General features: G+C 36.1%; 1 protein-coding gene across 3 annotated transcripts; it reads left to right on the forward strand.

Moving 5' to 3' along the window:
• The first annotated feature begins 7,727 nt into the window (after positions 1-7,727).
• SPC25 (SPC25 component of NDC80 kinetochore complex) lies at positions 7,728-24,922 on the forward strand. 3 transcript variants are annotated; one of them, XM_074215777.1, is made up of 8 exons: positions 7,728-8,086; positions 10,621-10,778; positions 10,862-10,927; positions 13,034-13,180; positions 14,137-14,241; positions 17,064-17,162; positions 19,774-19,823; positions 24,336-24,922. In XM_074215777.1, the coding sequence occupies exons 1-8, from the start codon at positions 7,839-7,841 to the stop codon at positions 24,414-24,416; spliced, it is 954 nt and encodes a 317-aa protein (XP_074071878.1). In that variant the 5' UTR covers positions 7,728-7,838; the 3' UTR covers positions 24,417-24,922. The 3 variants fall into 3 exon arrangements, with proteins under 3 accessions (XP_074071878.1, XP_074071879.1, XP_074071877.1); XM_074215778.1 differs by lacking the exon at positions 24,336-24,922 and having other exon boundaries at positions 7,729-8,086; positions 14,158-14,241; positions 19,774-21,804; XM_074215776.1 differs by lacking the exon at positions 24,336-24,922 and having other exon boundaries at positions 7,733-8,086; positions 19,774-21,804.
• The last annotated feature ends 564 nt before the right edge of the window (positions 24,923-25,486 follow it).

A 25,486-nucleotide genomic window follows, 5' to 3' on the forward strand; every position in this document is an offset into this window, starting at 1 on the left:
TTAAAGCTATCATCACATGAAAAAAATGCTCCAAATCACTATTGATTAGAGAGATTAAAATTAAAACAACTTTGAGTGACTACTTATACCTATCAGAAATTATAAAAACCACAAAAGAGGAGGGAGAAATAGGTACACTAATGAATTGTTTATGGAATCATGAACTGGTCCAATCATTCTGGAGAACAATGTGGAAATATATTCCAAAGGTTATAAATTGTGCATACCCTTTGATCCAAAAATATCACTAAATCTGAATCCCAATGAAATTCAAGAAAAAAAGAGTAGAATCAATATTCCTAACAATATTTATAGCATCTCTTTTTGTGGTGGCAATGAATTGGAAATTAAGGGATGCTCATCAGTTGGGGAATGGCTGAATAGTTGTGGCATATAAATATGATGGTATTATGCTATAAAAATTTTTGTGGTTTCATAAAAACATGGTAAGACCTATATGAAATGATGCAAAGTGAAGTGAGAGGACACTGTGCATAGTAAAAGAAACATTATAACTATAATTAGCTGTGAAAGACTTGACTACTCTGATCATTATAATGATCCAAGTCAATTCTAAAGGATTCATGAAGAAAAAATATTATTCATATACAGAGAGAGAATTGTATAAGTCCAAGTGCAAAACCAAAGAATAATTTCCTCACTTTCTTATTTTTCTTGCTTTTTTTTTGAAATATGGCTAATATGGTTATATATTTTGCATGATTTCACATGTATAACCAATATTGCTTGCTTCTCAGCAGGGGAGAAGGGAGAGGGATGGAGGGAAAGGATTTAGAATTCACATTTTAAAAAGAAAATAATAATATAAATAAATAATATTTTAAAGAAAAAAATCATGAGGCTATTGAAATAAATGAGAGGCAGATCAGATAATATTAAAAAATAGTGGGTTCCTGCTCCCACCCTCATTCCCTCACTAAAGTTGCATAACTACTTGTCAAATATGTTTTCAAAGAATTCAGGTATGAGTTAGATTATATTGATCTTAGTTGACAGTGCCTTTGCCATTCATTCTTTGATTTATTCCATTTCTTGCTCATTTTGTTTTATACTTCACTCCCTAAGGAAGAAGCCTTTTCCTATCTCTCTTAGTCTTGTGAAGTTGAAGATTGATTTTTAATTCTATTTTGATAAGGATTAATTAAATTAGATTAAATATTCCCTTTCACTGTTCTTTTCCTTTGCAAGTTTATTCAGATATCTCAAGTCACTTGGTCACAATTTCATTGCTGTGATTCAGGTAACTTTAGGTTACTGGGTCATTACCCAACTTGAACCTCCATCTTTGTAACCTCATCCCTTCACCCACATTCTGGAGAAATTTGCTTAACCTAATGATCAATTCAATATAAATCATTCTAAAGACTCTCACAATTTGAGTGCTAATCTCATTGCCTGTAGACTAATCCTGTCACCTGAAAACTGAGAGGAAATAGAGAGGACCTGAAATAACACTTATCCTGCCTCCTCACTGAAATGTCTAGTCAATCAGGAGACTAACCCATTCTACTTGAGATTTTGCTGTCATCTACCCTACTCTATTAAAAGAAAAACCATCAGTCCTCATTCAGCATCTTTAGTCATTAAAAGAGGCCAACTGATCCAATTTAATGACAGCTTTCAATCCTTGTCCAGATGGGTTTTTCTTGGCAAAGATGAATGGTTTGCCAATTTCTTTTAAAGCTCATTTTACAAAGGAGGAAACTGGGTTTGGTGATTTCCCAGGGACAAATGGCTGGTAAATTTGAGGCCAGACTTGAACTCAGACTTGAAGACTCAAGATGAGTCTTCCTAATTCCAGGCCCAGCACTGTGCCACCTACTGAATTTCCCTGAAACTAAAACCTAACATGATTTTTTTTCAGAGTGCTTATATCATAAACATTATCTCCAAAATAAGCTCCAGTTAAGATCATCAGCCAGAATGTGGCTGATGTGTGTATTGAATTATAATACTATTAATATATAAATATAAATAATATTATTCACATTAATATTTAAAAGATAATATAAATAATAATAATAATAATAATTATTATTATTATTATTATGTCTGTACATCATTTTCAAAGAAGACCACAATATCAGAGAGGTAATACCATGACAAGTAAATGAATTGGATTTGAGTTAGGGGTGATGTGCTAAGTCACCAGCCTTACTTTCTTCTTTGGAGCCATCAGGGTTCAGTAGCCAGATAAGAATCAGTAAGACTGGAGATGGTCCTGGATGTGAGTCATATAGGATTAAGTGACTTGCCCAAGGTCGCACAGCTAGTAAGTGTCAAGTGTGTGAGGTTGAATTCAAACTCCTGTCCTCCTGACTCCAAAGTCAAAATTATAATTAATCATTTATAAATACCCAAGTGGATCTTTGGTAAACATATAAGATTTAACATGTTCTTGAAACTGAAAAAGCCTGGTGCACACAAAGTTAGAATGAAGTAGGTAGATTTAATGCTGCCACTTATTTTGCAAGGTGGCCAAAGAGGTCTGGGATTCTGCCAGCACTCACCTTGCTAAAGATGTGAAGAGCTTCCTTGCAAAGAGAAGAATAGCTCAGAACAGGAATGACTGCTTCACTCCATACTCTTGATATTGCAACAAATAGGCCATTCAAGGACCATTTGTACATGAAAATCAAAACTACATTGAAAATACAATGGAGTGAAATCAGTGAGGAAACTTGGGTAAAGAATTCATGGGATAAAATCATTGACAGCTGTGTTGTCAATGTACTCTGGGCAGGCTATGTGGACAAGCAGTACTCATTTAAGGAGAGCTCTGTGACTGGACATGACAGATTGGTGCCAATAGTTCTACCAGAAATGGAGTTGCAAGAAATTCAGGCCGGAATTCAGAGTTTAGAAAGTTATGTTCCCAAAGAAGATGTCATGACAGTATGTGAATAAATGTAGATTTTTGTACATGAATAAATGTAAATTGTTGCATATGAGAAAAATTAAGACATCCCCTGAAAATAAGCCCTAATGCATCTTTTGGAGCAAAATTAATAAAAGATTTTTAGTTCTTATTTTCAGGGAAATATGGTAGCTGCTTCCTGGCAAATGCTAGCCTTGTTAATAAATGAATTGTGCTCAAAAGTTTATCTCAGAATTTCTATCACAACAGTTCCCAAACTTTACAAAAATTTCTCCTTCAGTTCTTCAAATTCTTGTTCTTTATTAAGTTTTCAATAGTATTAGATGGGATTCACTAAAGAATAGCAACTACCAATGACCTTGCTTTATGGAAATTAAGTACAAAATCAATAGTAGGTTTACATCTTGCTGCCAGGTAACATATTCCTATAATTGATTATTCTATTTGTGTAGAGTGTGGTATTAATGAAGTCAAGGGGTAGATTCAATTTCTATTTAGACCAGTTGATTGTTTTCTTACAAGGTCACAAACTATCCTCCTTAGCCACTGATTTTCAACCCTGATATTACCATATACTGGAGTGTTAAAAACTCTCCTAAATTGTTCCCCAAATTACAATTTATTTGAATTTTTAAAAATTATATAAGCTATATAAAATACATGTAATTTCTAAAATTATATAGAAATATATTATATAATTATATAATAAAAATTATATAAAGGTACTTTTACCTTTATGTTAAAAGCTATCACAGAATCAAACAATATGTTCCAACTCCAAAAGAGGTCAGAATCTTTACTATTTGTCATTAGGACTTGTTACTACCTAGGTAGGGAGAGAGGAGTTGGTAGAAGTATGAATGGCAAATATAACAACCCATCTGGGAAAACATTTCCAAGTGTATGCCCTCCTGATGGCCAGATAGCATTGTCTTCTAAGAGGAAAGGCAGCTGTAGAATATCATTTTTTGAATTTTCATATTTTTCTCTCAATTATATGTAAAAACAAACCTTCATTTTTTACAATTTTGAGTTCCAAATTCTCTCCCACTATTCCTCCCTTCATTCATCATTAAGAAGGCGAGCAATCTGTGGGGGTGTGGCTAGGTGGTGCAGTGGATAGAGCACCAGCCTTGGAGTCAGGAGTACCTGGGTTCAAATCCGACCTCAGACGCTTAATAATAACCTAGCCATGTGGCCTTGGGCCAAAAAAAAAAAAGGAAGAAGGTAAGCAATTTGATAAAGATCATACATCTGGAGTCAAGCAAAATGTATTTCCATATTAGTCATGATGTTGGGAAAAAAAAACCTCAGAAAAAAATAAAGTTTTAAAAAGTTTGCTTAATTTACATCAATCAGGCTCCATCATTTCTTTCTCTGGAAGTGGGTATTGTCTTTCATCATGAGTCATTTGGAACTTTCTTAGGTCATTATTGGTGACAATAGCTAAGTCATTCACCATTGATGATTATACATTATTGCTGCTTCTGTGCACAATATTCCCCTGCTTCTACTCACTTCACTTTACATCAATGATTGCTAAGCATTTAGTGATAAATGATTTTTAAAATTTCATGCTAGATGTGGTATATGTATGTCATGGAACACTATTGTTCTATTAGAAACCAGGAGGGATGGGAATTCAGGGAAGCCTGGAGGGATTTGCATAAACTGATGCTGAGTGAGGAGCAGAACCAGAAGAACATTGTACACCCTAACAGCAACATGGGGGTGATGATCAACCTTGATACTCTCACTCATTCCATCAGAGCAACAATCAGGGACAATTTGGGGCTGTCTGCAATGGTGAATACCATCTGTATCCAGAGAAAGAACTGTGGAGTTTGAACAAAGACCAAGGACTATTACCTTAAATTTAGGGGAAAAAACCAACTGATATCTTATTGTCTGATCTTGCTATCTCTTATACTTTATGTTTCTTCCTTAAGGATATGATTTCTCATCACACTCAATTTAGATCAATGTATACCATGGAAACAATGTAAAAACTGATAAATTGCCTTGTGTGGGGGGTGGGGGGAGGGAAGTAAGATTAGGGGAAAAATTGTACAACTCAAAATAAATAAAATCTTTAATTTAAAGATTCTTGTTAGATCTTCCATACTATAAATGAATATTTGAATATGCAAGATAATATTATATATCTTTTATGAAGCTACATCTTAGAATAAGAATGAACTTGTCCATTATTTATTTTGAAAAGGAAACTTTGTCCTGTATATTCTTTTACAAGAGGGCAGGATTCATTCATCCAAAATTCCTATTCAATTCTTACATCCAGACCTTGATCACCAAGAGACCTATAGGATACAGAGTTGAACTAGTTTATCTGTTAACTGGTGTGATTGGGGCAGGGGGTGAAAGTAGGACAGGAGAGGAAAACTGGGAAGTTTAAAGGGCAACTATTAAATATTCTCTCGTAATAGCTATCTGATTTCTTCCTCTTGAGGAAATACAGATTTTAATGGGGGCATAAGGGACAGGGAGAGGTGAGAGAGTCTGGAAAATGAGGATAATGGAAGTAGGATACTTGATAAGAAGTTAAGAAGAGAACACAGAAAAATCTGAGGAGGTTGGGTTTAGGGAAGGAGAGAGATGGGGAGGAGGTCCAGTAAAAAGGGGAAATAGAAACTAAGAATTTTTATACTATACAATTTAGCTTGATGGGGATACAGGCAATGTCTCAGCCACCTTTTCCCAAATGCTTCTGCCTTGCTACCTACTGAAATCATACAAATGAACAAGACTAAATTTTAAAAAATCTTAATAGTTCTTTTTTCCAAATACAGGTAAAGATAGATTTCAACTTCACTTTTGTTTTTTGTTTGTTTGTTTTTTAGGGTTTTTTTTCTAGGCAATGGGGTTAAGTGGTTTGCCCAAGGCCACACAGCTGGGTAACTATTAAGTGTCTGAGGCTGGATTTGAACTCAGGTACTCCTGACTCCAGGGCACCACCTAGCCACCCCTCAACTTCACTTTTGTAAAATTTTCTCCCTTCCCTTTCCTCCCCCCACCAAGATAGCAAACATTCTGATAGAGTTTATACTTGCATAATCATATCTTTGCATATTAGTCATGTTGTGAAAAAAAGACTCAGAACAAAAGGGAAAAACCAAGAGAAAGAAAAAAACAAATTTAAAAAGTGAAAATAATAAGCTTTGATCTGCTTGAGATTCCATAGTTCTCTCTCTGTAGTCTCTTGGAACTGTCTTTGATCACTATTTCGGAGAAGAGTTATGTATTTCTTGGTCAGTCATCACCCCATGTTGCTGTTGGTGTGTACAATGTTCTCCTAGTTCTGCTCGCTTCACCCAGCATCAGTTTGTGTCAGTCTTTCTTTCCATGTTTTTCTGAAATCTGCTGGGCTAAACTTATGTTGCTCAAACAACTCCTGTCAAGAAAAGAGCAGGCATCCCTGCCAACCGTCCCCTATGGGACAGCAAAGCTAGGTGAACCGAGGTAGTAAGGCACCTCAAGGGGAAGATAGGAAGCAGCATTGCCAAGCTGGTCAAACCACCACCATCATCTTGATGAGCAGCTCTCCTCAGACCCCAGGGGAGACAGCCCTGCGCCTGAATATAAAAGCTTTGGGGTTGGCACTGCCTTCCCCATCTGAGAGATGCGAAGAAGTTCAACTAGTTGATCAAATATTGTTCCCGCCTGTTTGGGATTGTCTTGGTAGAGATGTTGGAGTGGTTTACCATTCCCTTCTCCAGCTCGTTTTCTGAAGGGAAACTAAGAAAAGCAGGATTAAGTGACTGGCCCACCAGGGTCACACAGCTGGTGGCTGAGGTCACACCTGAGGCCTTGGCTTCAGGCACAATGCCACCCCGGCTGTCTTGATAGAAGAGTTATAGAAATGTCAACCATTACGGCTTCTTTTGTTTTTTAGGATTTTGCAAGGCAAACGGGGTTAAGCGGCTTGCCCAAGGCCACACAGCTAGGTCATTATTAAGTGTCAGACCGGATTTGAACCCAGGTCCTCCTGACTCCAGGGCCGGTGCTTTATCCACTGTGCCACCTAGCCGCCCCGATTACGACTTCTTAAAGCAGGGATTTTTAAATTGGGATCCAAAAACCTCCTCCCCGCCCCAATACTTTTGCTATTTCAAATTGATTTCCTGTTATCATTTTTTTTGCATTTAAAAAATTCCTGAGAAAGGCGCTGTCAAAGATGTCCGCGACGCCCACAGGGAAAGTGAAGGATCCCGAGGGGTTCCTCGGGGCCACTCCTTGGGCCACAGGACCCACGCGACGCCATCGCCGCGGGGTAACAGGATGTCATGGCCGCGGGTACCGGAACTTCGCTGATCACGTGGCTGGGGTCGCGCCCTTTGACCTCGCGAGCCTCGGACGCCCTTCCTCCCATGAGTGCGCGCGATGCTCGCCTGACTGCCCCAGCGTCCCTCCGGGCTTCTCTGCCCTCAATCTCCGTCCAGGCGGCCAAATCCAAGCGCCCCGCCTCCTCCCTAAGAGGCGCGGGCCCGGTGGAGAAGCCACGCGCCCTTAGTAAAGGCGCCTAAAGTCAGGATTCGGGCCCAAGTCTTCTGGAGTCAAAGCCAAGCTTTTCTCACTGTTTAAAACTAAATACGGGGGCGGCTAGGTGGCGTAGTGGATAAAGCACCCGCCCTGGAGCCAGGAGTACCTGGGTTCAAATCCGGCCTGGGACACTTGATCATGACCTAGCTGTTGTGGCCTTGAGCAAGCCACTTAACCCCATTTGCCTTGCAAAAACCTAAAAAAAAAAAACAAAACTAAATACAGAACTGGCTGCTTAAACTTGAATGAAATGGTGGGACAAGCGCTTGTAAACCAAATCCAGGTCGATCAATTCCCTAGAGAACCAAGGTCAAGTTCAACATTCCAGTAGTTTGGAAACCAGTTTGTCTTTTTTAAGGGGGGAACTACAAGTCCCACAATGCCCTTCTTTCTCATATTCCTTTCGAGAACCCCCGAGAACTCTATCCACCAATCGTCGTGCCGAGAACTTGAACCACCAGCCAATCACACGTCGACGATACTTCCGGGGGCCGGAGGCGGGAGGCAACCTTTATTTAAAATCGTGTTGTTGGCCCTCGCTTTAGTTTCCGGTTTAGCCGCCGCCCGGCCGACGAGGGAGTTTCGGGGTCCGGAAGCAGGGGCGGGAGGCCGCCTTCGCCGCCGCGGGTGAGCAAGAACGCCAAGTGACAGTTCCCGGGGAGCCGGTCGCCTTTGGGCCTGCGGGAGCATCGGGGCTGGGCGGCGAGCTGCGCCGGGGAGCGGCCGCCCGGCCCGAAGGAAGAGGCTGGGGCGCCTCTAGCAGCGACTTGTGCAGCCGCCGAAACGGGCGTCCAAGCCGGCGGCCTTGTTCCCCGGGGGCAGCGGGGCTGCCAGTGTCCCTTGGCATCTCTTCTGAGATCGCGCCGATTCAGCCTTTACGTGTCTTTTTTATACGTTGTTGTTTTCATGTTTCTTGTCCCACCCTCAACTCTACAGAATGGGAACCCCGGATCGACCCCCCACCTTTTAAAATGGTCACTTCCAGACTGTGTGTTTGTCTGTCTGTGTGTCTGTCTGTGTGTTTATGCGGATTTGGTACAGTGTTCTGTAGCAAATACCTTCCTTAGAGACGTCTTGACAAGTGCTCTATTTTGGTCTCCCCACAAAATGGGTGAGGGAGTTTATATTCCTAAAATCCACCTCGTTAAAATTAATTATGGATGAACTGGGGGTTCCCAAAATCTCAGGAATTTTGTTAACGGGATTTGTTCAGGGAGTGGGGCTAGAAGCCAGAGCTAGTTGAATCCCAAGGATGGAGAGGAAAGGAGTCTAGCCTCGTCTGCCTCAACCCCAATTTAAAAGTTGGATTTTAAGGTTTCTCGTGTGAGACCGAAAAGACTTTACAGAAAATTTTCTCTTGGTGTCAAGGATCTCAGTTGGTCAAACCTTAATGCTGACAGTTCAGGACCTTTTGCTGGAGGGTTTCTTGGTAAAGGAGGTTCAAAAGTTGAGTGATTTCAGACTGTTATATAAATCAGCAACATTAAATGTGATTTGATTTACCCTGGATCTTTCAATAATCAATAGATCCAGGGGCAGCTAGGTGGCATAGTAGATAAAGCACCGGCCCTGGAGTCAGGAGTACCTGGGTTCAAATCCGGTCTCAGGCACTTAATAATTACCTAGCTGTGTGGCCTTGGACAAGCCACTTAACTCCGTTTGCCTTGCAAAAACCTAAAAAAATAAATAAATAATCAATATATCCTTTTTTTTAATACCCATTTTTTATGACTCTCTAATTTGCAGTTTTATAGAGAGTTGAACATAAACAGCATTTATATTGATTTTATGGGGAGGTTTGTTGCATGGTAACAGTTGCAGAATTGTTAATAAGCTCCATGAAAATCAGGACTGTTTTACTCATTTTTCTGTCTCTATGATTCCTGAGTCTTTACACATTCCAAGTGCTCAAATAACTTTATTCTATGGAGTAATGTTTTTTTTTTTTGTCCTTCATTTTCAAAGTAGAGCACAACATCAGGGAGATGATGCTATGACAAGCACATGAATTGGATTTGAGTGGGGGGGAGGGCGCTGTGCTAAGTTACCAGCTTCACTTTCTCATCCAGTAGTGAGTTGGAGATGGCCCTAGATGAGAGGCAGTCAGGGTTAAGTGACTTGCCCAAGGTTACAAAGCTAGTAAGAGTCAAGAATTTGAGACTGGATTCCTCCTTTCCTGACTCCAAGGCCAATGCTCTAACTACTGCACCACAGAATCTGTTGACTTGGGGTTATAAGTCTAGTTGACTGGGCAGATAGTAATAAGTTTGGAAAGGGGAAGTTTAGAGGGAGAAGAGTGAATTCTGTGTGTGTGTGTGTGTGTGTGTGTGTTTAAATATATATGCTTGATGAGGGGCTCCCCTCCCCAGTCTATATTCTAAACACCAGAAGGATTTTAGAACCTTGGACTTTATTTCAAGTCTGGAACTACTGTAAGAAATTGAGGACAAACTAAGTACAGAAAATCCTTTCCAGACCCTTTGGGGTTTATTGTCTGAGAGTTTAATCCTCATTTTCTAGGAATTCTGTTTGGAAAAGGTATAGAACTGTTTTACCCTCTGAGTGGTCCTCAAGAGTCCTAGAACCAGTCTCTTTTTATAGGTCACCTTTAAGACAACTGTGGAGAGCCATAAAATCTTCCCCATGTCAAACTATAAAATATTCCTAGGCATATTGGTAGTCTGAATGTCAATTAGATGGAAAATCCTGAGCCTGGAGTCAGTTCAAATGTGACCTCAGAAACTTAGTAACTTGTAACCATAGGCAAATCACTTAACCCTGTTTGCCTCAGTTTCCTCATCTGTAAAATGAACTGGAGAAGGAAATGGCAGACCTTTCCAGTATCTTTGTCAAAAAAATGGAATCACTAAGAATCAGATACGTCTGAAAAATATAACAGCAACATTGTTTTCTATAATATGGAATCCTAGTGTCTTGATACACACACGCGTGCACACACACCCACACACACACACACACACATCTCGATCATGTTCCCAGTGATGCATGTTGAATATCTCACAGTAACATAGAAATCTTAGGATAATTGTATATTTTAGCAATTCTGCTATACTCTAAAATACTACCCATAATAAATTAATTTGTCTGTATTAACTTATAAAATGTGATTAATAACATATCCTCTATTCTATTTGTTGTAGAATGATGTCTCACATAAAGACAGAAGAGGAATTGGACTTATTTAATAAAAGCATAAATGACTTTTGGAACAGATTTCGAAATACTACATTCAATGAACACTATAGTCAAGTGGTGGGGATGAGAGATACCTATAAAAGCTCCATTGATACATTGACAGGTATTCTAGGCAGTTTAAAGTGTGCTACTGTTTTTAAGGTCACATTATTTGATTTGAGACTTAAATTTCATTTTTTCTTACAGAAAAATTATCCATAAAGGTAAAAGAAGAGGATCAAATGGTTGAGACTTTTCTGGAATTCAGAAATAGTATGTGATTGACATTTAATATAACTCCTAGTATGTTTTAAGGTTTGTTTCTGTGGTAATCATAAAACCAAAGGAAGCTGTAGTCTTTCAGTCTTCTTCATAAATATTAGTTGTGGTATTACTAATTTAAATTACTTTTGCTCTTTTTGTTCCCTGCCAAATTTCTTCTTGTCAAACAGCTTTTTGTGAAGTCTTATATGTAGAACATTGGGTTAGGCCCTTTATTCTGATCCAGCAGTGTTTAGAAGGATAAAAGCCTTTTGATTTGTAAGATTTGCAGAGAGATTTCAAGATTTAAGTTTTAGACCAGGAACTAATGGGCTAAAAGTCAAAATAGGGTCTAGGGTAGCTCTGGATTTTTTTTTTCTGTTGTTTTTTAATCATTTTTTGTCATGAATTCTGTGGGCAGTCTAGTAAAGCTTACTTACTGATCCCTTTTCTGAATAATGTTTTTGATGCATAAAATACATATGACCACTTAATCTTGATTGCTTCATATCCCGGGCCTCTCCAGTCATCCTGATTTGTATCTGGGCACTGGACCCAGATGACTCTAGAGGAGCTGCTTTATGGACTCAAGTTAAAAATCATTGGTCTAGGGACTGACTGTCGCGTGTGGATATACTACATAGGGATTGTAAACTGTTCAGGGAAAAATATTGCACACACACTTATATAATGAATTCATTATCTTTCCCCCAAACTCTCCCTTCCAAACTTCCTTATTTCCATCTTCCAGGAAACCTAGACTTTTGACCTAGTTATCATCTTTGACTATTTACTGTCTCTCATTTCCTTTCCCTCCCTCCCAATCCCCTCTAGCCAATTCTATTGATTCTACCTTTGTAACATCTTTTATGTTCCCTTCTCTTCTCTGACACTACTATCATCAAACCTTGGTGCAGTCTTTTATATTAGCCTGCTTTTATTCTGTCTGCCTCATGGCTGTTCCCACTCCAGTCCATCCTCTGCTCTGCTTTCAAGTTGATCTTCTGTCTAAAGTGAAAGTATGACAGGTTCTCCCCCCACCCAATCCTTCCATACAGTGAACTTCAGTGACTCCCTCTTCTTCCAGGATCAAATATAAAATCCTCTTTTTGGCTTTTAAAGTCTTAAAACTTAACTCCTACCTTTCCAGTCTTTTTATATGTTCTCCACATATTCTGCAGTACATTGATACTGGCATCCTTGCTGTTCCTCACATAAGAATCTCTTTGACTCCTAACAGTCTATTCATCTGACTGTTCCTTTTGCCTAGGTTGCTCTGGCTTTCACCTCCTTAGCTTCCTTTAAGTCTCAGCTAAAATTCTACCTCCTTCAAGAAGCCTTTTTTGATTTGCCTTATATTAATGATTTCTCTCTGAGATTACCTTCTTGCTGTCCCATATAACTCTTTTATTGTTATTTCCATGCTGTCTTCTCCTTAGTCTATGATCTCTTTGATAGTAGGGACCTTTTTTTTTTTAACCTTTCTTTGTGAACTCTGCAATTAGCACAGTGCCTAGTAAGCACTTAATAAGTGCTGATTGATCTCTTGCTTGTTTTTTGTTTTTATCTCTCTATCTCTTCATATAGATAAAGATATCTGTACATATTAAGGTAACTATTATGTACAATTTTATAACTATCATGATGTAAATGTTTATTCTCTCCCTATTTCATTTTTTTAGAAAGCAATGCCATTTTTTCCCCATTGATTTTTAGAAAGTGTTTTGTTTTATCTTTTATAGTTACAAACTAAGGAGTGGGTAATCAGCTGGGGTGGGGAGAGATGTTTGTGAAAATACTGTGAAAGTGGTCAAGGTTTAGGGTAGCTAGGATAAGAGCATCAGCCCTGGGGTCAGGAAGACCTGAGTTCAAATCTGGCCTCAGACACTTGATAATTACCCAGCTGAGTGACCTTGGGCAAGTCACTTAACCCCATTGCTTTGGAAAACAAAAAAAAGGAGGGAGAAAGTGGTCAGGTTTTATGAAATCTTAGTACTGGTACTTTGTGTTTTATTTTCTTTTTATAGATGTATTCCTAAATATAGATTATTAAATAGCCAAGGATCAATATTGATAATAATAATTATATATGCATATATTTACACATATTCTTCACAGAGATCCATATTCAAAATAAACTTATTCAAGAAAAACAAGATAACTTGTCAAAACTGGTGAGCAGTATACAAGACAAGGAATGGGAAATGGAAAAACTGACAAAAAGTATAAAAGATCTTAAGGAATCACTGGATAAGAAAAAAGAAAGTGAGTACTCTCATTTGTAAATAAGTCTCTGTTTTATTGTTAGGAATGTATATTACCTTTCGGGGTGATGAAAAATCTAAGCTAGGCTGTTTTTGTCTGTAAAAGGGCTAGAACAAGGAAGTAATTCAGTTTTTTCAGTGGGAACTAGATGTTTGTTTTTTTGATTCTTCCTGGGCTAGAATTAACAAAGATTATGTTTATAATAAGAAGATTTAATTAAGCTGAATAGGAGAAAAATGTCAACAAGTAAGATTAGCTTGGAATAAATCAGTTAGTAATTGAGAGTTTGAAACCAGCATATTTCTTAGTGTATGATGACTTTTTCTAAAAAAAAGACTTCATGAAAGGAACCTGGTTAACTATCAACATCATCGATTCTTAAGATATTTGTAGAAGCAGGGTATTTTCTAGGCAGGCAGTTAATAATTGAATTGTTATTTTTCACATGTCTTCCAACTCTTTGATTTTGTGGCATTTTTAATATCCTAAAATAGCATAATTGTCTTTTTTTTTATTAGGAGATCTTTATGTCCTTAGTACCATGGTTTTCTGTTAAATCCAATAGAATATCTATTTCCACCTACAGGAAAAATCAAAATAATTTCAAAAGAAGTGTAGTCTTGTGAATCTTTCTCTTTAAGACACAGTGCCTCACATCTAGTAGGGACTTAGCAAATATTTGCCTTTAATTGCAAATACTGATCATCTCTATATGCTACTGAAAACATTGCTCCTTTACTCAACAACTTTATATCTTCCATATCTCCAATTTTTCTACTTACTGTAGAGCAAATGCTGTTTTTCCCCCTTAAATAAGAATAGAAATAGAAATGGATTGATGAAAGTAGGCTTCTCATTCATGTCCATGTTAATATATTTACTTGCCATTAGATTTTCAAGTCAGTGTATTGAGTGCTGTTTTAAAGCTTTTGACACTTACTCTTTAAAATTAATAGTTATTTCCACTGTTAACAAAGCCAATGAGGAGAAGTTGGAAATGTTGCAGAAATCTTATGATATGTATAAAGATCGACTTGGACTAGAAATTCGAAAAATTTCTGGTAAGTTTTTATTTTTAGTGTAAGACTTCTGAATATATTGAGAATTAATGTTTTATGAGACCAGAAAAGTCACTATCCTTTGTTTCATAGATGAGAATTGGTCAGTTTCCTTTGTTAAATAAATGAGAATCTAAAGCCATTTATTCCTATGTTTGCTAATATTTTTAATAGGAATGGGTATTGTATTTTGTCAAAAACTTTCTGCATCTATTGAGATAATCATGTTTTCCCATTATTGAACCCTGCATTTCTGGTTTAGATTTCACCTGTTTGTTGTGTATGGTTCTGTGGATATATTGCTGTAATCTCCAAGCTGGTGTTTTATTCAAAAATTTCACTTCAGTATTCATTAGTGATTTAGATATCAACATCATATTTGTGTTATAAAAGGAAATTGGTAGAATTTCTTCTTTGCCTATTTTTTTCAAATAGTTTATATAGAATAGGAATTAGTTGTTTTTTAAATGTTTGTTAGAATTCATTGTTGAATCAGTCTTTCCCCAGAAATTTTTTTTTAAAAAGTTCATTGATGGACTTGTTCAATTTCTTTTTTTCTAAGATAGATTTCTGTACCCAACTGAATGTGTATTTTTTTTTTGAGCTAAATCTGAGGAGAGTAAGGTTCAACTGATTCTCATCCCACTCCCTTCTTTCCCTCCACTGTAATGTTTTTGCACTTTTGAAATAATTTACTCCATAATACCTGTTTTCCTTCTTCCAGCTTAATTCTCTTTCTCACTCCTTAATTTTTTATATCATCCTATTAAAGTGAATTTATCCCCGCCTCCTCTGATACTATGATATTCCTTCTAACTTCCCTAATAATAATGATACAGTTCTTAAAAATTACAAACTTCATATTCCCATGTAGAGATATAAATAATTTAACCTTATTGAATAACTTGTGTTTTTTCTTTCCTACTTACCTCTTTATGCCTTTCTTGAGTCTTGTATTTGATAATTGAATTTTCTTTTTAACTCTAGTCTTTTCATCAGTAATGTTTAAAAAGTCATCTATTTCATTTTTTTTCTCTAAATGATAAATGATCAGTTTAGCTAGTAGTTGATTCTGAGTTGTAATCTAAGATCCTTTGCCTTCTGGAATATTATATTCCAATCCCTCAGATTCTTTAAGGTAGAAGCTGTTAAGTCCTGTGTAATCCTGAATGTCTGAATTGTTTCTGCTTGCAGTATTTTCTCCTTAATCTGAGAATTCTGCAATTTGATAATAATATTTTTGGGAGTTTTCATTTTGGGGTCTCTTTTGGGAAATGATTGGTGAATTCTTTCACTTACAATTTTACTTCCTGGCTCTAGGCTATCAGGGCAGTATTCTTTGATAATTTCTTGAAAGATGACGTCTAAGCTTTTTTTTTTATCTTGACTTTCAAGTAGTCCAATAATTCTTAAAGTATCTCTCCTAGATCTATTTTCCAAATCAGTTTTTTTACCAAAATTTTTTTTATTTATATTTAACATTTTCTCTTATTTTTTCACTCTTTTGATTTTGTTTGATTGTTTCTTGATATCTCCTGGAATAATTAGTTTCCACTTGCATGATTCTGATTTGTAAGGAATTATTTTCAAGTTAACTTTTGTATCTCCTTGTCCATTGGCCAATTCTACTTTTTAAAGAATTGTTTTTCCTTCATTGGGTTTTTTTACCTCTTTTTTCCAATTTTTTTTCTGCTTCCTTTACTAAGCTGTTAACTCTTTTTTCGTGTTTCCCTTGTATAATTCTCATTTCTTTTCCCAGTTTTTCTTCTACCTTTCTTATTTGATTTTTGAAATTCTTTTTTAGCTCTTTCAGGAGTTCTTTTTGGTCTTGGATCATATTTGTCTTTGAGGCTTTGCATACAGGCATGTTGATATTATTGTCCTCTTCTGAGTATGTGTTTTGAACTTCCCTGTTACCATAGTGACTTTCTATAGTCAGGGATGTGTTTTTGGTTTGGATTTTGGGTATTATTTTTACCTGTTTTCTAGCCTATTTTGTGATTTTTGAAGTTGATCTCTGCTACTAGAGTGCAAAGAACATTGTCCCAAACTTCTTGCTTTAGGGCCAGGGGCCTGATCACTGTCCTGCCACACCAAAATTGTTGGACCTCAATGCTTGCCTGCTACATGGAGGCCTGTTGCACTGGGTTTACTGGGCCAGGTCGTCCTATGCTGGGGCAGCAGGGCCTGGCCACTTACACTGGCTCTGTGGATCCTTGGTTGCTGGTCTGTACCAGGAACAAGGGCTCCTTGCTGATATGCCTGGATACCATCTGCCTTGGGCTACAATTCCCTTTTGCTTGAGTGAGACAGATCTTTCTCGTAGTTCTTCAAAATTATTTTGATCTGGAAAGTTGTTTCACCCTGTAATTGGTGGGTTCTACCACTAAAGAATTTGTTTTGAGGCATAATTTAAAGTGGTTTGGATGGAAATTTGGGTGCATTCAGGCAAGGCCTTTTCTTTGCTATCTTAGCTCCATCCAAGAATCTTTATTTTTAATGATTTATAGAATTTTCTGGCATGTTTTAATTATTTTTGTATACTTTTGAACGGAACTCAAGAATATGTAAAATCATACTTTAAAATCTACCATTTAAAATGTCTTCAAGGAATTGAAAAGGCTACTTGATTATGTTTTCAACTGTGAAGAGCTACTTGATATCTGATTTAAGAGAATCTTTACATTCAACACAACTAGGGACAATTTGAAATAAAGTTTCTTACCCTTGTAGATAGGAGTTTTTCAACTAGTAGAGGTCATCTTAACTATAAAACCTGGTATGTTATAGTAGTGGACTAAAAAATGTAATATTTTTAATTCCAGGTGAGAAACTTCAATTTATATTCCGAAGAATTGACCCTAAAACTCCTGAGAAACCATTTACCTTTTCCCTGTGCCTAAATGAAGAAGGGGATTATGAAAGTGCGTACATTTTGCCTAATTCATATTTCAACTTAATAACTTTTAAAATCTCATTTGGTTAAAAGAATGAAAAAGTACAAGATTCCCACAGGATATTAGGTGATATAGTGGATAGAGTACTGTCTCTAGATTCAGGAGGACCTGAGTTCATTTGTGGCCTCAGACACTTAATACTTACTTAGCTTTGCGACCTTGTCACCTTTGTGACTTCTCTGTTCTGGCATCTTCCTTATATATTCTTATACATTGGGTGCCTCTAAGTTGTCTAGGTTGACATTATTATTAATAATTGTAGTAATTTGTTGATGATAGTTAATAGTAGTAGTAACAATTGATCTATTATAAATTATAGTTCTAGTGGTAGTAGTATTCTACTTGGCATTGTAGTTGACTTTTGAAGGATGGCATTGTATTGCCAGTGTTTCCTAGTCTTGCTTGTATTTCAACTCTAAGGATTCCTGTTTATTAATGTAGTACTTGACATAAAATGCTTCCAAAAAAATATGACTAGGAAGTTCTAAAGAATAAGATTTCTAAACCAACCAAGGTTACATTCAAGCTGACACTTAATAAGTGTCTACTGTATGCCAGGTTTGTACCCAGTGCTTAGAATACAAAGAGTTTCATCTTCTTGGACAATCTAATGAGACAGACAACATACATATATACATACATACATATATATGTATATATACATACATATATATGAATATAAAATTAAGAGATGGAAAGAAATGTAATTGAGGGATTAAGGAAGGCTTCCTGTAAAAAATGGGATTTTTAGTTGGGACTTAAAGGAAGAGGCTAGCCAGAGAAAATACCTAGAGCTGAGTAATGGAATATATTATTCAAAGAACATATATTGCTAGATCAAAGAATGTGTGTTGGGGATTTAGATATAAAAAGACTAGAAAGGGGAAATGACTAGGTTCTAAAGGACTTTAAATACCAAACAGCATTTTGTATTTGCTTCTGGAGGCATTAAGACATTACTAGAATTTATTGAGTGTGGGGGAGAGGGATAACATGATCAGACCTGTATTTTAGGAAAATCACTATAGTAACTAAATGGAGAATGAATTAGAGTAGGTAGAAACTAGAGGTAGGCAGACCCACCAGCAGCTTATTATTCTTGGCTTCTGTTTCTTCTGCATGTTGACTTCCATAACATTCCTTGCTTTGTCGTCTTGCTCCAGTTTTTCTAAATTAGGAAGACCTTCCAAAATGTTGGGTGAATAGATTTGAGTATTCAGATGTATGAGGGAAAAAAAGCTTTCTCTAAACTGATGAGAAGTTGCATGATTTATACTTTTATTCTTAGGAATATCGTTTACCTAAATGTAAAACCATAAGGAACCCTATAAGTAGTATTATATTATTCATAATTAAAAGTAAAGGCCAAAAGAGAGTGAAGATACAGAACTAAAATATATCTCTATTGAAACCCTAGGAGAGCACATGTCTCTTTAAAGGTTCTCTAGATAATGACTTTCGTTTTTTATGGAATCAGACCAACTCAAATCATCAAATGTACCTTTCTTTCTGACAATTCCCCACATTCTTTACCAGAATACACTTCAGATATTTAACTCTTTCTTGATCTTCATCACGAACATCAGTAGGAAATGAAGTTGTAGATTATATGGAATCTAGGGTTTTATGGATCCTGATCATAGCAGTGCTCGAGGAATTTTCTTAAGAAAGTCCTTCCTGTCAACTTTGTTTTTGGCTCTTTAAGATTTTTTCCCCATGGAGATGCTGTAAAACATATGTTGCTAGATAACTTCTTGGGCAGTGTTACCTCAGCTGCCTTTCTGCATGATTAGTTAGTAGATTTGGCAGCAAAGCAGCCTTCTCCCAAGAGGTTTCTAGCCTTCCAGAAGATTATTTTCATAGTCTGTCTTTCAGTGTGTCAGCTCCATTCAAAACATAATCCAGGATTTCTGGGCCAAAGGCATAATGGACCACAGGCACATCCTTTCTGGCTTTTTTCCACTCCTCCAACCCACTTGAATTTCATTTGTATGATAGAGTGCCAGAGAAGAAACAGCATCCCTCACCACTGCACGAATTTGTGATGGGCTGTTTTGAGGATGACTTCACCAAAGCCTTTTACTCTTTATCCCTTTCCTGCTTATGATGCCTATGTAAATAATACCAAGTTGTTATTTTCTAAGAGTTCTTCATATTTGTCTTTACTAGAATTATAGGACAGGTAACCCTAAAATTTCATAAGACTGAAAGTTCTGTAGAGTTCTTGAATAATGGGCCAACTTTTTAAATGAAATCTTTTATATAATAATGTGTATTCCTGCATAAGAAACTTGGACAGGAAGGTGGTTAAAACAATTCCCATCTACTAGCTTTTTTTTTTTTTTGATGTGGAATCTGCAATTCTAAGCTATTCTTGGGTAAGCCCCTGGTTTTGAAATGATTCTTCATTAAAGGAACAAAAAAAGATATGATCTCTGTGACCTTTAACCTTATAGGCTTCACTTGCCTCATCTATAACATGAAAGGTTGGACCAAATGACCTCTGAAGTACTTTTCAGTTCTGAATTTATGATGTTGATTTTACTTTATTAATTATCTTCATTTTTTTTCTCCTTAGTATTAGATAGTGCTCCTCATCTGGAATGCTTGGCAGAATATCAAGAGAAAGTAAGGAAGACTAACAATTTTTCAGCTTTCATTGCCAATGTTCGGAAAGCTTTTATTGCTCTGGTCTATAATGAATGTGTAAATAGTGTATAAAGATTGGACCATTTTGTGACTGTCCCTTTTGTATTTTCAGTGGCATTTTAGCTTGACAGGAATTAATAAAACTATATAGCATACTTGTAAAAGCAAATTTTGTCAAATATTCTGTTTCCTAAGCGAATAAAAAATGGAATACAATAGTAGATTTTGGCATTTATATTTGATACATCTGCTAGTAGTTCATTGGTCAGCAAATAAACAGCATATAAAAGAAGAATTGTATCTTGAGCCAAAAACTTGATTTTATTAGCAACTACCCACCAACCACACTAGGAGAAATAGGTAAGAGATTCACATTAGAAAAACAGTGTGAAAAATCCCTCAGAAATTAGAAGTTGACAAAGCAGAGTAGCCAGAACTATAGCAATGTTAGTCATTACAAAGTTTAGACTTATTAGTGTGAGTGAATTAGTAGTAAATGCTTACCTTCATAAATCATTCTTGCAATTTTTTCTGTAGTTCTAGTTCCATCCTAAGTGATGACTTGAAGCTGGGCCCAATTCTTTGACAATATCATTAGAAGATCTATGTTTAAGGATGACTGCCTTTTTCTTATTCTCATTCATTCGTGCAGAGGTTGTAACTACTCAAGGAAGTTCTAGGCTTAGAGTTTAGGGGTGATTTTTTTTTTATATTTTCATTATTTTGTTTGAAATGAAATTAAATTCCCAAACATCAGATTTTAACTATAACCACAAAACCAAGTAGAAATGATTTGGGAATTTATCTGTTATTACTCTGATTTAATTTATGGATGAATAATTGTATTTCTAGATACAAAAGATGATTACAAAATCTTAGTGTTGGAAGAGATCTCAAAAACTCTAATTTGTATCTAAAAGGCAGCCCTTCCACAATATTATCCAACAAGTAGGATAAAAAAAATCATAGATTTAAATGATATAAGTGATCTTAGAAATCATCTAGTCCAATCTCCACATTTCATTCATGAGAAAACCTAGCCATAGAACTGAAGACTGATTTTTCTCCTAGTCCTGCTTATTGAGGCCATTCAGAAAAAGTTCAATCATTTCCATGTTTTCTCCATGCTATGTGTAAACTTATTAGAAGATGATAGTGTTATTAGCAAATTAGCTTAAATGTTTTTGCCTGATGCAATAATTTGGTGAAATTGAGAGATTTCCCTAAATTGGAAAAATAAAGCAGTTTAAGTAATACAAGTAATGGGGATGAGATTTAGATAGGGTCAAATAAGTTATTTGCTATTTTACAAGATGGCAAAATTATCTTTAAACTCATAACCTCTAATTAAGTAAGACCTGAGAATATCAGCAAAAAAACTTGCCATTGAATTCAACTAATGGGTTTGATGTTTTAGTTTTCAGGGATAATTGGAATCAGAAAATTCCATTTAAACTGTAATTTAGAGATTTCCCTTAAGTATAGAGATAATTTGTATTTTTTTAGGTTGTGTGATATGGTGCATTTGCCTCTCATTTATGTTGAGGCTGTACACTTGTCCTTCCACATGAGATAAATTTGAAGTGATTCAGATTATTAACTGTTTAATGTCTCAAGATTAAATTAATTGAGATCAAAGTTAAGTGGGTAAAAAAATCTGCAGAAATGTAAATAAATTTTCTAAGCTGCACCTGACTTAGTTGATAGAGTTCCCCCACCAACAAAACCCCAGATTTTTGGCATAGCTAAGTTGTGCACAAAACTATTTTTTTTTTAGGTTTTTGCAAGACAAATGGGGTTAAGTGGCTTGCCCAAGGCCACACAACTAGGTAATTATTAAGTGTCTGAGACCAGATTTGAACCCAGGTACTCCTGACTCCAAGGCCGGTGCTTTATCCACTACGCCATCTAGCCGCCCCATACAAAGCTATTATTTGGAAAATCAGACTTATTTTTGGAGATAGTGGATTTAAGATGATATCTATTATCATATTCCCTTATATTTTTTGTCTTATCTATAAAAATTGTTGTACTGATATTTCTTGTTTGGCAGATTAAAAAGATTTTCTCCAGAATAGAAAGTAAGCTTTTATCTAAATGGGGGATAATCTATTACTAAGTTTGCAACACCAACAAAAAAAAACTCTGTAATATGTTATACAAGATTTTTCTTGGTGAATTTTATTTAATTATCTCTGAGCTCTAAAAGATCCTCTTTCCTTCCCTCATGTTTATGATATGCCACACTAAGAGCCAGCACCTATTGCAAGGGTTAACTCTGAATGCTGTCAGCACCTGGCACATAAATAGGTCTTAAATAAATGTTAGCTACTATTATTTTTGGTGGGTGAGTCCATTGTTCAAATATATGTGAGTCAGGGATCAGTATGGTTTGCAAAGTATTATTTTCTTTAATTTTCAAGCTGCAAAATATGTTGAAGGGGAAAAATGTCTGTAGGAATGGGGAAGTAAAGGCAGAGGTGGGGGGGGGAGGACTGACAGCTTCCTGAGAGAGAAAAAATTCAATGGTAGATACCAACTATATTATGTAATTGTCTAAGGTTCTTTGAATTTGATCCTTCAAGTATATACAACTTTCTATTATAAAGTTTTATTTGTTTTGTTTTCTTAGACCTGTCCAACCTAAATTTTATCAATAGTAAAGGGTTATATTAATTTTGTAAATCTCTGCATCAGGACTTTTGTTTAGAGAATTTTTATCCAGGAAAAAAAAGAAGAAAAAGATCTGAATTCTGCTTTTGAGATAAATGGATAGCTTAGCAAAAGGCTATTATTATCACCAAATTATGTGGATTTGGTGCAGATGATGAGATGAAAACTGGATTAATTGAATCTGTTTTATCATTATTTAGAATTTAAATTATTTCATTGTCAAAATGAAAAACTTTCTTTGAAGGGGAAAGTGGAATCTATCTACACAGTGGTCATATATATGTATTTAATTTGATTGTATTTTCTAATGTGTTTCTGGATGCACCCAACAAGGGTAAGTAAATTCTGGAACACTGCCGATGAGCTTCTTGAAAAAAATATCTTGGAGATTTTGAGGGAATGAATTGAACTTTCCTAAGCTACACCTCTCATCCTTGGAACCAAGATCAACAGTCTTCTAATCAATTCTGCATCTTTTAATCAAATCAACAAGCATTTGAGTACCTATTACGTATCAGGCATTTTGCTAATATAGAAAGAAAAGTAAGAACAGACTCTATTTCAAGAAGTTTATAATCTAGTGGTAGGAGACAACATTCAAACAACTAAATATGAACAATATATATGAATAAATTGGAGATAATCACATAGAAAGGCACTAACATTAAAGGGGACTAGGAAAGGCTTCTTGAAAATATAATTTCCAAAGGAAACTAGGAGTTAGAGGTGAGGAATGAGAACATTCCAAGCTTAGAGATGTAGTGTCTTGTGTGAGGAACACCAAGGAGGCCAGAGTAATTTGAATGTTAAATATGTTGACTATTGAGTAAGAGAGAAGACTGGAACAAAGTGAAAGGGGCCAGATTTTCTTTTCCCTTTCTGCTTTTTTTTTTAATTTAGAAAGAGCAATTTTTTCTCATTTTCACTAGCTAAGAGAGGAGCTTATAAGGCATATTTTTGTCTCTGCATCACTTTTTCTGAGAAGTTCTGGGACTCATGCTTTTTTTAGCAAGTCTAACAGTCTTATGGGAAAGATATCTTTACTGCTCTGTCCTATTTTTTTCCAGAATCTTCAGTATATTTGTATTTGAGCTAAAATTTCTCCATTGAAATCAATGTGTATTTTAATTTTTTATGCTTAATAAATTTACACACCTGTTTTCAAAAGTCCATGAGAGTGTAAGCTGTTGGTTACCATCTGCCAAAGCGCATTATTACTATAGTTTAAAGATCCTAAGTTTATTGGACTTTTGGAATATGTGTAAAAGAAGCTCTTGTTCATGAAAGGAGTTCATGTGGCAGTTTTTTAATTGATATTTCATTTTATTTTTCCAATTACATGTTATAAAAGTTTTTCAACATTCATCCACATTCATATTTATGTTACATAATCTCCTTCTACTCCCCCTCAGCAGCAAACAAGTCTAGAGAATATTGTACATGTACATTTGGATTTATCATGTTTACATATTAGTCAATTTCTATTTAGGACTAAGGGAAAAATAAAGAAAACCACGAGGTAGGAAGGAAAAACAATTTTTTTTTTAAAGTGAACATAGTGAGGGACGGCTAGTTGGTGTAGTGAATAAAGCACTGGCCCTGGAGTCAGGAGTACCTGGGTTCAAATCTGGTCTCAGACACTTAATAATTACCTAGCTGTGTGGCCTTGGGCAAGCCACTTAACCCCATTTGCCTTGCAAAAACCTAAAAAAAAAAAGTGAACATAGTGTTCATTCAGATTCTGTAAGTTTTTGTTTTTTTATGTTCATTTGTTTTGTTTGTTTTTTGTCTGAATATGACTAGCATTGTCTTTAACAGGTCTCCCAGGGTTGTCTTGGTTCTCTGAACTGCAGAGGGGAGCTGCATCCTTCAAAGTTGATCAACTCACAATGTTGTTAATGTGTACAATATTCTCTTGGTTCTGCTTTGTGTTATGCCCAAAATAACCCTGAGATATTATGAGTGTGCTGGTATTCCCTGAAGGGTGAAACCAATGGGAAACTAGGACACAATAAATCAATAGAAATATAGATTTCAAGGGTTATCTTATTGCCCATTTCGGAAGTCATGAAAGCAAAAGGAAAAAAAAATTAGGTAGAATGAGTTTTGTTTTATTAATGTTCCAACACTGGTTACTGTGGTCATGTGGCTCCTTTTGCTCCTCAAGAATATTTGCTTATTGTGAGTAATATAAGAATCTAGTTTTATGTACCTCTTTTATTCTTATTTGAGTCTTAAATACATGAAATATTAAACTACTTTTTTGGTATATCTTTTTGTAAACTTAAAACAGTCATTAGGTTCAGAAAACTGGTTGTTAATTTATTTGAATCCCATCATTACTTATAGCCCTCCCCAGCCAAAGTATCAGGTATATTCTCTCCCACTATACCTTTAGCACCCCAATCATGGTACTAAAACCCTCATTAATTAAAGTATGCATTAAGATAAGATCACTTCCTAATCTCTTTATGTCCAACCCTTCTAAGTCCTTTCCAGCCTCTACCCCTATGGTACTACAAACCTAAGTATCTAGAAAAGTAAAGTCACTACTGATTTATGTATAGAGCCTCTAACTCTAAATACTGGGACACCCAAAGTTCTTTCTTAAGAATTTTAGTATTGATTGTAAAACATGGGAGACATTGGCACAGCAGCACCCAGCATAGGGTCACCTTATTAGAGAATGTTCTGAGTTTTATGGGCAAGGCAAAATTAAAATAGCCCAAAGGAAATGTGAGATTATTTTTTGTGTTGGGGCTGGGGTTTGATCCTTGGTTTATCACTGGTCAAGATGTTGCCTATGAGACCCAGTCATCCTCCTTTATGTTCAGACTCTGCCTATGCAGTGATTTGTTCCCATCGCAGTTAAGTCTTTTGCTCCAATGTTCCAGGGTTCAAACTTTGTCAGAGGTTGGGACTTTCCCTGCTGGCTTGCTATCTAGCTTCCAGGACCTGCACAGTTGTCT

The sequence above is a fragment of the Macrotis lagotis genome, chromosome 1, assembly GCF_037893015.1.
Source record: "Macrotis lagotis isolate mMagLag1 chromosome 1, bilby.v1.9.chrom.fasta, whole genome shotgun sequence".
Taxonomy (NCBI): domain Eukaryota; kingdom Metazoa; phylum Chordata; class Mammalia; order Peramelemorphia; family Peramelidae; genus Macrotis; species Macrotis lagotis.

Coding starts and splice junctions, on each gene's coding strand:
- SPC25 (XM_074215776.1), top strand. CDS start 7,839: ATGCCCTTCTTTCTCATATTCCTTTCGAGAACCCCCGAGAACTCTATC. Junction 10,928..13,033: donor TTTTCTGGAATTCAGAAATA/GTATGTGATTGA, acceptor TATTCTTCACAG/AGATCCATATTCAAAATAAA. Junction 17,163..19,773: donor TGAAGAAGGGGATTATGAAA/GTGCGTACATTT, acceptor TTTTCTCCTTAG/TATTAGATAGTGCTCCTCAT.